This window comes from Nilaparvata lugens, chromosome 6, assembly GCF_014356525.2.
Source record: "Nilaparvata lugens isolate BPH chromosome 6, ASM1435652v1, whole genome shotgun sequence".
Taxonomy (NCBI): Eukaryota; Metazoa; Arthropoda; class Insecta; order Hemiptera; family Delphacidae; genus Nilaparvata; species Nilaparvata lugens.
The window spans coordinates 22,857,825-22,875,339 of record NC_052509.1 but is presented as its reverse complement, the minus strand read 5'-3'; the positions used below and the strand labels follow the sequence as shown (position 1 = coordinate 22,875,339).

Here is a 17,515-nt window from a genome sequence, read left to right as displayed (position 1 = left end):
TCTGTATTTTCATATTTCAATGTCTATTGTTCGTAAAAACTAATGTTATGACCTTTTCTAGTCATTCTGAATTTCATTCCCACAATACTAGAAGTAAATTGAACCTGAGAAATGAATATTATCGGTACAAATCCAGTCATGTGAGTTTTAGGGCGTGTGCAATTAGATTCTTTAACCAATTATCATTAAACATTATAGACTTGGCTGTGAAAGATTTTGAATTAAGAATTAAAGATTTTCTAATTAGAAACTGCTTTTACAATCTGAATGAATATTTTAGCTTTAATATGAATAATTTATAAATTGTGATGGTATTTGTGTATTATGTACATGTATAACAATGATTGTGATTTTTATGACGTGGCCAATACTTGTTTTATAAATGTCGTTGGCAATAAATGGATTTGATTTAATAGATTTTCATGATTTTTTGTAGGTAAGTTCCTTTTTGAATTGCGCGTCGACGTATATATATAGACCTAAGTTTTGTTAAATTTTGCATTTTAAGGATAATATTACTGTAAAAGCTAGACTACCGTATTGAATTATTCAAAATCAAATCAGCTGTCAAGTGGATTATTAATTCTTTATTCTTTTCTTTATTGATTAATACAATAAGTATATCATCAAAATGATAGGGAGAGAAAAAATAAGGTAACCTTGATCTATTCCTCTCCCAAATTTAGATAAGGTTACACATAGTCCAAAATAGGTTAAGTCTTGTAGTTGTTCACTCCACAAAATGTTCAGTCCTCAATTATTTTCACAACATAGATTGCATGCAATGACGCATGCGATTGATAACTCAAAGTAGCAGATAGTATTTTCTCTCGACCTTTCTCTGCTTTCAACTCGGGCTGACCAGCTGACAGTATGCCTTGGGAAATTAGCTTTTTGGTGACATTATGGTTGTTTACAACATAGGCTATGATTAGCATTGTCGATACGCCAACCCGATCGACATCGTCGATCAGTCATTGATCATTGGACTTTTTCACACCGATATCTCGCCGACACGACAGGACACAATTTATTTTGATTTGATGGACAAAATTAGATTAGGTTCATATATCTGCGTGAGGTCTACTGTTCACAGAACTACTAGTAGCCAATAGGTAAGTGAATGAAAGAAACAAATAGGCTACTGTATTAATATTTACAGACAACTCAATGTTTCAACCATAGTTTCAACTACTATGAAAAATACTATAATAACTATACTGTTCAATAAATATCTATTTATTTATTTCATTCACCTTACCTTGATTTTTTAGTTCTAAATCGTACCTGAGAGGAGGAAGACAAATGATAAATACCGACATGAATATATTATAAAACAAATCTATGTATTTTTAATTTGAAGTCATTTACAAATATAAAGAAATTAGAATTGAACTCAATTTTAATAAAAAAATAATTGCTATGTACCGTATGAATAATATATGAAACGAAACATGATTGCATTTCACCAGTTGAAGGAATGCTTTTGAACTGATTGTTGATGATTGAAGTACCTAGTCAATTAATCAGTGATGATGATGGTAGTCGACAATGTGGTCGTGATGGTGGCTGACATATGCCTCATGGACATGAGGCACAGCCTGGTACTTGACGACATGTACATGGTCATGCGCTGGCTCGTGGTAATGCCTGGTGTAGACATACCGGGACACTGGCTCCTCGTGGTAATGCACGTACCTCGCCACTCTGAAATTTAAAATTCAATCATGAATACTGATCTCTTGTTTTTTATGATACAGTATGACAGAAATGCGGCATTATTCACTAAATGTAGTGCTAATAGTCAATAAGCTTCTGAATGCATCAAAATTAGTGCTTCCTTCTTCCTTCCTCTCGGTGAACATCTGAGTATGCATCTCTGGTTTGCACACAGCAATTTGCCCATGCAGACCATTTTCTAAAAAGTTGCATGGCTTCATTATAGTGTATTCATTATATTGTTTGTTTTTTGTATTGAAATTGTGTTTGTGTAGACTACATAAGATTTTTATTTTGTAAATTGAATTTTTTCGGAAATAAATATCTTTCTATCTGTCTGTATCTGTTGTATTTTGTGAAATCAATGGAATTGGTACATGGCAGGTATATATCTACAGGATAAGAGATGTATGATGAGTGAAGATGTGTGTAATTATACAGTACATAGAAACCTTTCCTGTATAGGGCTACTTGTAATATAAATATAAAGAAAAAAAAGGGTATTGAGATTTTTATTTTCTTTATATTTATAGTACATAGAAATATTAAGATTGAAACGCTAACCGGAACTTCACTTACAAAAATGAAAAAAAACATACTTCGTTACATTCGTAATATTGTAATATTATTGCCCACAGGTTTAATACCTATGCAGATATTATTTTTCCAAAAATTACTTCATCACTCGTAATATTTTTTTTACAACATTAAAAAATATTTTTATTATGTACACTATTAGTGTAGTATTTTTCTGGAAGCATTGTTAATTTCATTCTAGTACCCTATTATTATATTCATCATTATGTATACCTCTCTGGGTTGTGTGGCAGAGAGGACCAGCAGTCCTAACTCCTCCCTAATAAAGGCAAATAATCAATCTCTCGCTCCACTTTCGCTTTGTATTATTAATAATTATGTGACTTATTGCTATGTATTCAAGTTAATATTTTTCTCTTTCTATTTACATTGTACTCTTGTACAGTAGTTTATTCACACATTCAGAAACAAACTCGTTTTGAAGTTTGCTATAATTTTAGAAAAAAAAATTGAAGTGGAAAGTATATTATGGTAACCTACAGTTACTGTGAGAGATAATCTTATACAATAACTTAGATCCTGGTACTGTAGTTGTATTTAGGCTAAGCTCACTAACGAAATACAGTAATCTTTTCCTGCATTTTTATTTTGAGCTTTCATCGCTCCTATAAGATTTCCCATATTATTCGTACAGTATTGTGCTCAGTATCATTCAAGTGAAGTGAAATCTGAATCTTAAAACTAATATTATAAAATACCTATGGATCTCAGTCAAGAAATTTTAAATTCCATTCTAAGCATTCACATAGCCTACAGTAAATTTTTGAAGTGATAAACAAACTATTTCTAAAACTTTGTCAAAAGGACTTTTCCAATCCATGAATAATGTAAGGATTATTATATCAGGATTACTTGTAATCCTGATCAAAGAAAATATTTTTTTCAATTAAGAATTACTTGTGAATTCTAACGAAATGAGCTCCTAACTCCATTCTCATCTACTCATTATTTCCAATACATTATTGTACGACTATAGGATACGGTATTATTTAACCAATAGTGTACGTTAGTGGAATTTCAGATAGCCAGATTTCAGAATTTCTGATAACAGAAAGTTCAAATTTAATCAATGTGACAATATTATGAGATGATTGGCATGATGTATTACTTACGCTCTTCCACTGGGATTGGCCTCCGGTTCAGCTTTTACGATGGCGAAAACAGCCAAAAATAGGAGAGCAGACTGCAAAACCATAAATCTATATTTGAAAATAATCTCAATAGAATAATGGGAATAGGCCTATTCAAATATTTTGAATAATACCAACAGAATTGCTGCTTAGTTAGTTTTCTTCCAAAGTTTGTATCAGACGATTAGTGGAAGGATCTATGTTAGTTATATAAATAGCCCAACAATTATAATTTCAAATCATCTCACAATGTGTAAAATTACTGTAGGTATTATAATAATGTTTCATTCGTAATGAGAATCTTTATCTTGATCAATGATTACCGCGCTACCAATAATCAATTTGAAAAAAGGGGTTGAGTACGGTAACAATTATTGAGCCTGAAGTTTGTAGTTTTAGACCACTTTACTCCAACAAAGCCTTGTGCACACCACTGCAAATCAATCGGATAACGCCGATGAGAGCGGGAGAATTCTCAAACCGTGGTTTGAAATCGTCATGCCATTGGCAGTGGTGTGCACAAGGCTCTGTAGAAGCCTCTCACTTTCCCGACTCTACTCAAAAGCTAAATTATCAGTTGAATACGTTTTGAAATAAGAATTCCTCTCCAATGATAGGATCAAAAATGTTTCAAATCACTGGTATCATCAACACACATGATTCCAATCAACTAGAATCATATATCTCCCTTTTACTCGTTGAATTTCGTTTCCAACTAGCCAGAAGCCGTTATTGTGCATAATATAATCCAGATTACATACTCAAAAGCAATTTGTTATACGTTCACTTGATAAACAGCCAGAAGCAAAATGCTCTCTGCTGGATGGAATCAATGTAATTTGATGAGATGGGTATCGGTCAAGGGGAAATTTTACATTCTAATGGGAGTGAGCGCATGGAGTACCTATCTCCATTCTATTAATGCTCATTCTCATAAGTAATATCTTCTTCCATCTGTGTTGGTGGGCATGTGATTTGGAGATGGAACTATCCAATGATTATGTTCCATGAACTTCAATATTGTCCAATTAATACTTGTGTCTAGTTCCATGGGACTCCACAACACAATAAAAATGATTATTTTTCAAAGAAAAATATCCCATAATTAATAATAGAAAAATCACTTTGTCAAACAATGAATTAGAATAATAGCGGAATCAAACTGAAAATACATGTATCATAATGCCTACTCCGCAAGTGATTGTAAATATTGTAATAGATAAATGAATGAATAAAGTATAGAAAGAAATACTCACAAAGGTGAATTTCATTATATTGAATCGATGAATTATTAGAAATTAATGAATTATTGTTACCGAACTCTATTAAATTTGCAACAAGTTATATCAAGTACCTAAGTATTATGTATGATTGGCTTTGCCTCAAACGTCCATGACAACTAGACAGAGTTACAACAAATTATGACAATTATTTTGCAAATTCATGAAAGAAAATGGCGCCCGTTTAGATTTTATTTCTTGAATAAACAAAAAAAAACCGTTGTCAGTAAATCTAATTACAAATCGATTGGCACATAATTTTTCAAAATTAAGTAAGATATTGCAGCTCAGTTATAGGTGTCCACTGAATACCAACACCAAGATGGCAATGTAACGTTTTATTATTGTTTGAAATTATTCAGAATCGCTCGTGAATAATATAAAAATTAAATGGATATTGTAGTCTCATTACTTAGGCAGAATTGTGGTGCACTGCAACATACCTCCAGCGGTCACTGAACACTAAAGCTGCCATATCTCACTCTTAATATTCGTTCAATCTCCAAAAATCAGGTGTCAATCGATTTGTAATTGAATTCATTGAAAAAAAGTTAATTTTGTGGTTATTTATTAAATAAAATTTCAAATAGCCGCGATTTTGTTTTATGAATACCATATCAAATATTGTCATTGTTTTGTTGTAGCTCTGTCTAATTGTCATAAATATTTCTGCAAACTCTCACTCCTGTATGTTCAACCATTATTTTGAAAAAATGGTTAGTGAAAAATCAAAATGGTGCAGCTGTGTGAGTAACTAGAGACTTCCAACAGTTTGAAAATGATCTTCAGGTAATAATGTTTCATACCCAAAAACAATGCCATTGCCCTAGAATGAATATTGGTAGGGAGTTCGAAAACACTCCGTATATGTATTTTAAAATGACTTTTGAAAAATGCTTGAAGAGAACTTCCTGATATGATAAAAGATAATATTCCATTAATATAGCAATGATAATGACAAATTTAAAATTATCAATTTTTGGCAATGCCAATATTGAATAAAACTTGTGAGATAGGTAGGCTACTATCTCTGTTCCAACAATAAAATTGAAATCAAATATTCTAGAAGTTTATAATGGACTATGTGGAACCATATCGATATCCATATTGGTTCAAGCACTCAGTTTTAAGTTTGTAAAACAATAAACAAATGAAGCAGCAATACAACCCAATAAATACCTATTAATAGTTCATTTTTTACTAAGCACTCAGTTCAATTTTCCCCACACAATATTCACAATGATATCCGAATGAAACAATTGAACTGAATTATATTTGAAGTCGAATTATACACAGCACTTACAACGAGGGTCTTGATGACGGCCATTTTACAGATGTTGTGGGTTGTGGTGGTGTTGAACTGATGTGATGATACACACAAATGAACTGATGCTCAATCGAACGGTAGCTGCGATTTATATAGTGAAGTGTTGAATTACAAAGCCATTGTCGACTGAATACTAAACAGAAATGTTGCCAAAATTGTAGTGTTGGGTGGGTGGGGACCTGCGACTCATTAAGCTGCCCGCACGATTCGATTTCCTGGCTGAAATTTCGAGTCTAGTGGCGTTTCAATATTTGAAAGCGAAAGAGCACGTCCCAATCGAAAGTTGATCAATATGAATTGTCTATGGGAATATCGCTTAATCGATGTATGGTCATCCATAGTAAATGCATTATTGTCATCAAGTACGGTAGGCTACAATACCTGTTAGGCATATTGAGAGTCGGGTCAGTAGGCTGATTTTGGTTGGCAGACACACCGCAGACATTACTCCATCATCATTGATAGCCTACAGTAAATTTGACTTATTACAAGCAATGTTATTTCATTTTGCAAATCCCATTATTCAACATGTTCAATAAACGTTACAAAAAAGTTTCAGACATTACAATATTTAATACAATACTGCATAGTAGTATACTAATAAGGTTTGTACCTATTTATTTTAGTCTGATTATAGACTAAAATGCTATTTCACAACAAAAAAGAGCTCTCAGAATAATAATTAAGTTAAAAAGATTAGACTCAGTAAAACTCGTTTTTCCACAGTTTGGAATCTTAACAATCTATGGGCAATATATTTTTGACGTAGTCATGTACTTCAAAAAATACTCGTCAACAGGATCACGAAACGAAACACATGGCTACAACACCAGATTTGGAAGGATCGAGGAGAGGCATAGATTGGATTTCTTTAAGAAAAAAACATTTTTTATGGGGAGAAAATTTCTCAATATACTTCCTAGAGAGTTGAAAGAAATAGAGGAGGTTGAATACCTACAAAAAAAATTAAAGGAATATTTGGTGGGACTATCCCTATACTCTTTGCAGGAGTATGTCAATTTGACTGCAAGATTTTAGAATCTTTTTTTTATAAGAATTTGTGATTTCTTTATGTGTAAAGGATGATTTTGTGACGATATTAATAATTTTGTTGTAATTTGACACTGTTCAGATGTATTTTGTGCATTTTGATGAATAAAGAAATTTTCAATTCAATTCAATTCAATAGAAATTGTCAGTAGGTACCCTAATTATATTCTCATAAATGCGACTAGTTTTGGATATTTATCCTATTCTCAAGGGACAAGGGAAAAAATCTTGAGAATGGGATGAATACCTGAAACTAGATGTGTTTTATGAAAATATAATAAGGGTTCAAGTAGTTTTCTATAATAGTTGAAAATTAAGTATGTAGCATTATCAAAATAGTTTATTACTTGAATGTATTTGTAGTAGGCTAACTGTATTTGAAGAATAATACCTTATTTGCTATGAGTATGGTGGAGTTGATGACATAAACAAGGCACCGTTTTCAAGTTATATCGATTCCTCAAATACGATATTTGCTCTAGACGGTATTGTTCTACATTATTGTTCTATATTAGAGATTAATAAAAACCGGGAAACTTTCAATAATAAAATTATTGTTGTTACTTTCCATGACGAAACATTATAATAATAACTTTGTCGTAGTTTAGACACTGTGTATCTTTGTAAATATTTGAAAAACACTTACTTTTTTGGCTTATTGAGGTATGCATTTCACTCCTGAGGAGGAGCTTCATAAGCCTGATGGGAGTGAAATGGATACCTAAATACCCCAAGAAAAGTAAGTGTTTTTCAAATATTTACAAATGTAACACAGTGTCTAAACTACAACAAAGTTAATACAATTATTCTCAAAATAGACTTCAAGAAGAAAACAAATAAGCAAACTTCTAATCAAATCTCAAGACAATTAATTATAGGCTATGGATATTATTTGGATCCTATGTGTTTCAATAATTTCTATATAATTATTAATCTCAGAACATTATTCTATAGGTCACTTCTGTATTACCATTGAAATCAAAATAATATCTGGAATTTCTAGTAGGTTGCAAAAAACTTTCGTATATCTTCTTTTTCTACTAGTGTGATTGATCTAAGAAGACCATCCATATAAGATGGATTTTTTTAAATATGTGCTAAGAAATACATTACCATTCTCTACATATTACCGTAGGTACCCAACGTTGCTATCAAAATTATCAATGCATGCTCCTGTCTCATAATTTTTAGCACTTCTATTTGGAGCCAAGCAGTTGATACTCCTTCCAGATATAATCGGCACTTGATGGAAATCTTATTACAATTTGTTTTTCCTCATTTTCATTATTGTTGCTAGTTTCCAAGTTTGAATTTAAGTTATTTTTGATAAGTTCTATTGGCGTTTACTTACATAAACATTCACTTTAACTAGAAATCTAGGGGATGGATTTTATTGTTAATGCTTTTCTCCACTCTTTCAAACAAGGTTTCTCAATCACAAGTCATTCAGAGAAATTAACAAATACAGTCTATACACATTTTAGAGAGTATTAATCAAGTGTAAGCATGTATTGAGACATAGGTTATGTCTCATCTTATCTTAGCATCCAAGTATCAAGGTTCAGAATCTAATTGTATATTCTATATTATTGCAATTTGAGTGGTATAGGCCTACATTTTTTGATTGTAAAAAAGAGAGACCAACTAGAAATGTAGTAGGCTACAACCGAAAAATGTAAAAATTGAAAAAAATCTGTAGGTACTCTGCAAGAGAATCATTGTTCAGACGTAATTTCTGCATTTCTGATAAAAGCATTTGAAAATAATCATTTGTCTTATTATTCAAGTATTACTCAATTTCCTGAAGTAATAATGAGTATATTCACTTCTTGGAGAGATATCTATGCAGATACTGTGCAGTATTGCAACACAAATAACAAATCTTCCAAAAGTAGAGTTGAGTGAAGCGTTTTAAAGATGAGCCAACAACGTAAGTAGTGGTTGCATTGAAAACTCATGTTTTTTTTTAAATATCTCTGGAATTGTAGTCTGCATTACCCTTATGCAGAATTCTTATGGAAAGATTCATATGCAATACAAAAAGAGGCAAGGAAAACGTTCAATGGATGTATGAATTTGAATTAACTACATTTTAAACATTTTTTTAAATTATTAGCAGTAAGTTACTAACTAGTCTACAATGTGAATGTTGGATGAATATTCCTATTCACTGGAAATTGAAATATTCAGGCATATTTTGAGATAAACATTAATTATTCTAATTCATTTCAAATGAATGATGAAAACTGTTTAGTAAAAATTACAAGTTTTCTTTGGGTCTCAACATTATTATAGTGCTACTCTGAAGAGTGATAGACAAAAGACTGTAAAATGATAAAAAGACTATCAATAATAATGAACTTCTACTTTTAAATGATTCAAATAAAGAAATGAATACAAGTACAATTTATCAAATTGATTTGAAATTGAATTCAACGTTTGTTTTTCAATGGCATTCAGCTTATAAATGAAAATTATTCATAATAGCAACTTACTTCAAAATTCTCATAAACTACTTTCTATCAATATGATTCTTTTCTGAAATTCATTCATGATGAATTTCATAAATAGTAATTATTTTCCATGGAATGATTTTATTTATTTCAATGTCGTTCCGCATTGTTCCAGTTGGCAAGCACTAAACACATTGAATTCAGTGAAAGTTAGCAAACTTCCTGGCATGATTTAGGTGTCATACTGGAACCAACATTCTTCATATTTATTATTCTCCTCTATCATAAAGCTGTCTCTCATTTCAATCGTCCTATCCCACTCTATCATTCCTAACATACAAATGTACTGTAGCCTACTCACACAAAATACATGGTATTAATACACATATTCACAAAAATATATTTATACGAAAAAATATATTTGCTTTACCAAATCTCTCAATATATTTTTATTTTGAACTAGTAATTTACAATGGCATAACTGAATAAAATTCATTCTGGCATATTAAGTATTCTTGGCAGGAATATCAACTAGCCTTGTAACACACTATTCATTCCACTCCAAGTTCCAAGTGGGTCTCCAATAAATAAATAGCCTAGCCTCTGTTTGAATTTTCATATAATAGAATTGATATTGGCAAATCACAATTGACTAATTTCAACTGCCTATGACATAAAAGTCGTGATCGTCATTTTGTCAAACAACAATATTGCTTTGTCTAGTTCAACGAAGTAGTACACTATGGTAGCCAGCAGTGTACAGTGCCATGTTTAATTATCAGTAATAAATAGTTCTGATTAAACCATTCCCATCTCCAATAATAATGCGTACCTGTATGGTATTATATGGTACGTCAAAATTTTGGTAAGCACTTATGTATACCGTATTTCATAAACACTCACTTTGATTCTGGAAATTTCATATTTGCAAGATTTGGAAACTGATAAATGCAAAAGACACTTTGAGAACAACACAGATTCAACCATATAACCTGATGATTTTTAATTACTTGATATTATGAATTTCGCACAATTAATTATTAAACAACATAAATCAATAAGTTATTCAATTAAAACTTATAACTAATAACTGTATTTTTATTGTCCAAGTCTACAAATTATAGTAAAAGTCTACAAATTTCTGCCGCCATACGACTGTATATACCGTACTCTACAATAATGTGCCAATAATATCAGTTGTTGGTTATTATTGTGGAAACATTTAGGCCTATAGGGTGGAAGATAAAATCAATTGAAGTGCCCAAAAATTCAAGCTTTAATTGATAATGGATCAAGTAGTTGAAATGAGATAAATCTTCAATATTAATAGAATTGAAAATCTGCACATTCTTTTTTTTTTTAATTGCGGATGACACCTTAGTCAACTCGGCTATTTAACCGGCAACATTTTCAAGCTGCGCCCTTAAAATGCTTATTTTTTGAGAAATTGACTCTGCTATTCTCCATCATACAAACAATGAACAAGTGAACAATATTTTACTACTCACAAGAAGCGAGAAGCTTTTGTACGGTACGTGAGTTGAAAAAAACACATACATACACATTCACACAGAAGAATTTTTGAAAACAAAGACATACTGTACAACAGTCTATTTATTTGAATATGAGAGAATATCACCAAAGCATGTATTAATTGAAGCATTCAAACTGCATCATTAACTTGCAGTAACATATTTCAATGAAATTGAAACCATATTATGTATTGTACTCGAAATTGATAGGGTTTCACCTATTTACCATCATTTTAACTGCATTACCACCCTTCAATAAAATGAAAACCATACAATATATTATAACCACTCTAAATGAATGGTAGGGCTTCACAACAGTTGAAAAAACATGTAAAGCATAATAGAGAGCAAAATCTCCTGTGGAATTGATTGAGACAAACAGTTCAGTTCTATTATTGAATAAATTCAATATTTACATGTAGAATAAATAAGTAGTACCTATATCTGACAAAATATTAATTTTATACAATATTAGTTTGAACTCAGAAAGTACGGTAATGTTATTAGTAGGTCATGCCAGATACAATATTATTAATAATAATTCATCAAAATTAGGAAAACTAGACAGTTTAACAATATTGAAAATAACTTTTGGAAAAAATCAAATAATAAAATTAATTTCTGGAAAATAAGTTTTGGTATAATACAAAAATAAAATTAATTTCTGGAAAATAACTTTTCCAGAAAATAACCAAAAGTTATTTTCCAGAAATTAATTTTATTATTTGCATTTTCCAAAAGTTATTTTCCATATTGTTAAACTGTCTAGTTTTCCTAATTTTGATGAATTATTATTAATAATACTGTTTCTGGCATGACCTACTAATACAGATGAAAATATTGGATTGATGTATTTATGGTGTTGTATTAGGAAGATTACCTACATTCTGTAATTAAATGTCAAGGAGCAATATTCCCAAGAGCTTGGCTTTAATAAAATATTGCAATGAACTAACACAATAGCTACAAAATTATTGACATATTTCATATCATTCCAATGTTTCTAGTAGTTACATAGTTTATCTTAGCCTTCCAATAGGAAGACGATTCCTTAATACGGTTCAACATTAATTATTTAAAATATAATGTGTTTTATAATGCAAATTGCATTAATCAATAAACATTGTATTTATTATCCAATAGCAATGAATAATTATTATCTATTTCTTCAAACTTAAGCACCTCAGTGAGTTTCCTACTCCATAAATAGTAATCATAGTGTAATATCGCTGCTAGAATAATATTTCATGATTTTATAAAAAATGAAAACACAAGAAAGCATTTCAGATAGCGTTATTTTTGTGATTTATTACTTTATGTGGAAAAACTACCAATCAAGTTCTCTTTGAACCAATTTCATTGAATTAGTTTATTTTCTGGAGTCGATAAAATTGCAAAATCATGAAAGGTCCCACTTTCTTTGGGAAAATAATAATATATGTAGGCGAATATATTGTAGATAATATAATATGTAGGCGAAATAATAATAATATCTGAGAAAGTGAATACTGAATCATGAAACATCATTTCTTGCTCATCTTGGACTCTGGAGGACAAAACAAATGTTTATTCAATAATTCAAATTACGTACATGAAAAATAATATGATAAAGATAAGCTAGTTTCAAAATATACCAACAAAGATCATCGAAATAAAAGAATAATTTTTTCTGAGGGTGATTCACACTCTCTAGGCTTGTGCGTGAGTGATGATGCGGATGACAATGAGAGATAAATGGATCTACAGTGTTCAACAGAATGTCCATATATTGCTATAACCTTTGTGAATATTACTTATCTGATAATATTTATTTATTTATTAGGTTAGCACAAACAATAATATAGTGATCGGAAAAGAAAAAAGAGGTTACTGCCCGAAACTTTTTCAATTTCCCAATTTAGTTTCTAATTGTCCAAATATTATACATAGGTTATGTCTATTTCAATTTTCTACACCAAATCACAATCTGAGTTTATCGATTAGAATAGAACAAACAATTTTAAATTTGGATGGATTTATAATAGTAATTTCAAAATAATATTGAATAATAGATAATAGTACCTTACTATGACTATTATTTTCCGAATAGGAACTCATTCCCAGAGACATGTAAGTTTATTACTGATTGTCACAAAGTACCGCAATTTTTAATTTTTAACCTATTTTTCAGATTGATCACTGAATATTGGATTAGAGGGATTGGAAATACACAATAATTTGACTCATCCAAAAACTAATCCAAAATTTAACATGAAACTTAGCATAATTTTCATTTAATTTGTGCTTCTATTATAAAAATTGAATAATTTTCAGCATAAAATTACCTAAATTGGAGAATTTTAATTGTCTATTCTATTATATTTCAAAGCTGCGTTTACACCGGAGTTAATAACACGAATTATTAAAAAAAATTTATCAACTTATTTATCTCTTTTCTGTCTAGGGCTACTTTTATAGAAATAGAAAGAAAAATATAAATCTTAGTACCCTTTTTGAATGTTGTGATTAAATATTTCAAAAAGGGTACTAAGATTTTTATTTTTATTTTTATTTCTAGTTATTAACTTGACGGAATCGTCAAAAATTGCTCTTGACAAAAGTTAATAACTTGTTTCTAACAGAAAATTCCTTGTTAACAAGATCTGGTTATCAATATAATTGACTTCCATATGATTTCATTTAATGACAGTATTCATATGATATAACAGCAAGAATAAAACGCAAAAAATTTTCTTTAAAATACTTTAAATTGAAACATGTGTGATCATTAACATAATGATGTTCATCTGATCTAATGTAAATCCTATTATATTAAGCGAGCAATTTCTGTATTATTTATATCTGGTTATTTTTATATCTGGCTATTTTTATATTATGGTTATTTATGTTTAACGGATCTCGAAAACGGCTCTAACGATTTTCAAATTTGGAACATAGTAGGTTTATGATACAAAGATTCGATTGCTCTAGGTCTCATCCTTGGTAAAACTCGCTGAACGACATTAAAAGGATAATTCATCCTTGGCTGAAACAGCTGTGGATAGTAAAAAAGTGAGTATGTGAAAAATCAAAATATCGCATCCCCGAAATTCATAAGATGACGTATAGCCGGCTGTGGAATATAAACACGATCATTTTAGAGAATAATTGTGTTCTGTTTATCAATAAATAAAAATAACGATCGAACCTCGGTGCCCCGATATTAAATTATAATGCGTTTACACCAGAGTTTAAAACAAAAGTTTTCAACATAAGTTAATAACATTTCTTTTTGCTGCTAGTTTTGTTATCAACAAAAGTTAATAACTTTGTCACGTGTTTAGTCTGCAGCTGTACCTATGGAACAGCTGTAGTTGTAGGGTAGGGATGCTTGGCGAGGGGGTTGCGGGGAAGATAGTAACCTGTTATTAACAAAAGCTAATGCGATAAGAGAGGCTTTTGTTATTAACATAACACATTTCCTTTGATCTTTACCGACTCTCGATGGATAACATAAATCTTGTTAATAACAAGGAATTTTCTGTTAAAAACACGAGTTATAAATTGTGTCACGATATCCTTCTTTTTAAGGAACTAAAATTGATAAATAAATTATAGGAAATCAAATTATAGAAAATAGAAATATTTCTATCATGAGAAGCTGTTGTAAACCAATACAAGACCTAGCTAACATAACTAATGCTATTATCTCACCTTATATTTATAATGTTTCACTATGTATCTTTTCTTGTATGTCATTTATATATAATAATGAATTTATTGTACACTCTTTTCCATATGAAATTATTGTTGTGAATGGGAACTATTAGAAAACTAACCTCATTTAGTCAACATGTTTTTAAAATATGTCAAAGGGGCACAGCCTCATAAATTATTTACCTGTCAATAAGACGAGAAGAATGTTCTTTATTTTTCATATTTGAATTTATAAAATATATTGAAGATGTCGAATTAGAAAATATTGAAAGACAACATGCAATAAAATAAATAAATTAAAGTAGTGTTTACTCACCGGTATATAGTAGTTGAATTGTTGTTATAAGCAGACAATCACCTGTCAAGCGCTTATCTTTGTACCGTTATTATCAAAATTAGCCTCCCTTACTATTGCTTTATTTTCTTTCGTAGAATTAAAATTTATTTATTGTAATTATTTTTTATTTCCTCACACTTCACATCACTGTATCACATGGCTTGTGCCAATGCTATCGTAGGTCAGTGATTCTTGTAATCACCACGTGAGTGTGATGTCTGATAAGGGAGAAGCTAGCTTCATACGGTATGTTCTAGTGATAAGAGGTTCGACTTTTGTTTGTATTAAAAAATATCCCGGTTTCAAATTTATGTAAACTGCTGATTTTGAATCACTACATCTGGGAACTACTTTCTTTATTTGCAAACGTCATTGTGACAAAAGCCATTTTGAATTAATTCAACCTATCAGAAGCCCAGATTTAATTATCCAAGGGTGTATGAACTGAAGTATCTTGAAAAATAACCACTTCCGAGATGATAATAATAATAATATCGAGTGACCTGGCTGGCTCAGGTCTGGTGTCAGAGTTTTCAGGTCACAACTGATCAATTTCAGGGCCTCTGACATGACCTAACGACTGCTTTTTAGGCAGCCGGGACCGACGGCTTAACGTGTCCATCCGAAACACGGGAGTGGCCCGAGATAAATATCTTGCCCGGGCCGGGATTTGAACCCGGGCCACTGAATCATGAAGCCAGCATCTGATCCACTCGACTACGGCCACTCCTCCGAGATGATCATCTAGCGGTAGACAACCATGGTTGAATGTTCCCCGTTTAACTGTTTTAAATGTTAAAGTAAATGTCTCAAATAATTGTAAATCAGCACCAAATACCGTTTCTTATATATTTTCTGATTAATTACGGAGTGAAGTGAAATATAAAAAATTAAAACGTCACCGAACTTAGCTGCCGACACTCTGCCTGTGCCACAACGTGAGCGATCCATATCCGAGGTCCAGTCAATTTTCATCCGAAGACATCCAGTGAGTAATTTCATTTCATCATTTTGTATTGGGCCCAATGCATAGTGCAGTGCATCGATAAAATATAACAAAGCGCTAACGACGAATTATTTGAAATCGAGAGTCTCCGACAATACATGCTGAGATTTGTATTAATTGTAATCTCATTCCTTGCTTTCCACGCCAGCCCCCTGAGTCTCAGTCGCTCAAGGCTAGTAATTAATTTATTTTTTTTCAAATATTAACAAATCTCTCCAATTCAATATCTGGACTTTGTTCAATCAAATATCCTGCTAAAAACTTTAAATATAGTAACACTTCAAATTATCATCATAGTGTTGAATGTGTTGTACACATTAGACTGTGATTTTTCGTATAAAGTGTGGATTTTTTGTGCGCATTATATTTGCAGTTTATTATCAACCTATAGCAATTCATATTATCCCGTGTTTGGCAAACTCACAAGGTATAGTTATAAGACGAGCAAAGGTCTCCCTGAACTATATTCTTGGCTGTGGGAGTCAGCCGGAAGTGTTGAGCTTATTGATATATTCGCAAACGCCACGTTACACCACATTCCATCATTATTGTGATTGGATATTATCTTTATATATTTTTTGAGTTCTATGAAGACGGTGTAATCGAGTTGAAAGGAGAGAATAGCTACCTCCCAGACCGATTACTCCGGACTCATTCCACTCTTTCTTTGTATTGGCCTTCCTGCTCCCGGGCGGAGGTGAACCTCAAACAACGTGGAGACCATTACAAGATGTAACCCCCCAGGAAGCCCATTACAATTGTTAAGAGAAATTTTTGTCGATTCAGTCAAGTTGACAACTTTTTATTAATAACTCATGTTATCAACTCCGGTGTAAACGTAACTTAATATGATGTTATTGACTATTGTAATTAACATCAGTTGATAACAAAAATGTTGAAAACTTGTGTTATTAACTCCGGTGTAAACGCAGCTTAAGAATTGTCTTCTTGTACAACTTCTTTCTTAATCCTTGTGAGAGTAAGTTTGTGTGATGTTTCGATTTCTAAATCATCCAATCTTGCCTTTAAATCAGGGCCGTCCGCAGGTAATAACAACAATTTTAAAAACTTTTGTTATCAACTCCGGTGTAAATGCACCTAGATCCAAGTAGGTATTTTAATATAAAAACATTATCGATATGAATTAATGGGGAAAACACTCGCTTGCTGCTAATGATGATTCAATCTTTGTGGTTATGAAAATTTAAGAACAATGATTCAGTAGTCACCTACTTTTTTGAAATGGCTTCCCCCTTTGGCATCCACTGTTTTAAATCGCGACTTTAGTATTTTAAAAGAACAAATATTAACTGAACCAATGAATAGGCTCAGAACCCGTCTCCCTTAACAATACAATTATTTTTATACTGCCCGATCTGTGACAGAAT

At 31.3% G+C, this 17,515-nt stretch overlaps 1 protein-coding gene across 2 annotated transcripts; it reads right to left on the bottom strand.

The window, feature by feature from the left end:
• Nucleotides 1-1,323: 1,323 nt before the first annotated feature.
• LOC120351840 (uncharacterized histidine-rich protein DDB_G0274557-like) lies at nt 1,324-14,938 on the bottom strand. Of its 2 annotated transcripts, none has more exons than XM_039430458.1 (3): nt 14,782-14,938; nt 3,429-3,499; nt 1,324-1,707 (listed from the first exon to the last, which is right to left on the bottom strand). In XM_039430458.1, exons 1-3 carry the CDS (start codon nt 14,824-14,826, stop codon nt 1,527-1,529), a joined length of 297 nt encoding a protein of 98 aa, XP_039286392.1. In that variant the 5' UTR covers nt 14,827-14,938; the 3' UTR covers nt 1,324-1,526. The 2 variants fall into 2 exon arrangements, with proteins under 2 accessions (XP_039286392.1, XP_039286393.1); XM_039430459.1 differs by lacking the exon at nt 14,782-14,938 and adding an exon at nt 6,030-6,183.
• Nucleotides 14,939-17,515: the final 2,577 nt, after the last annotated feature.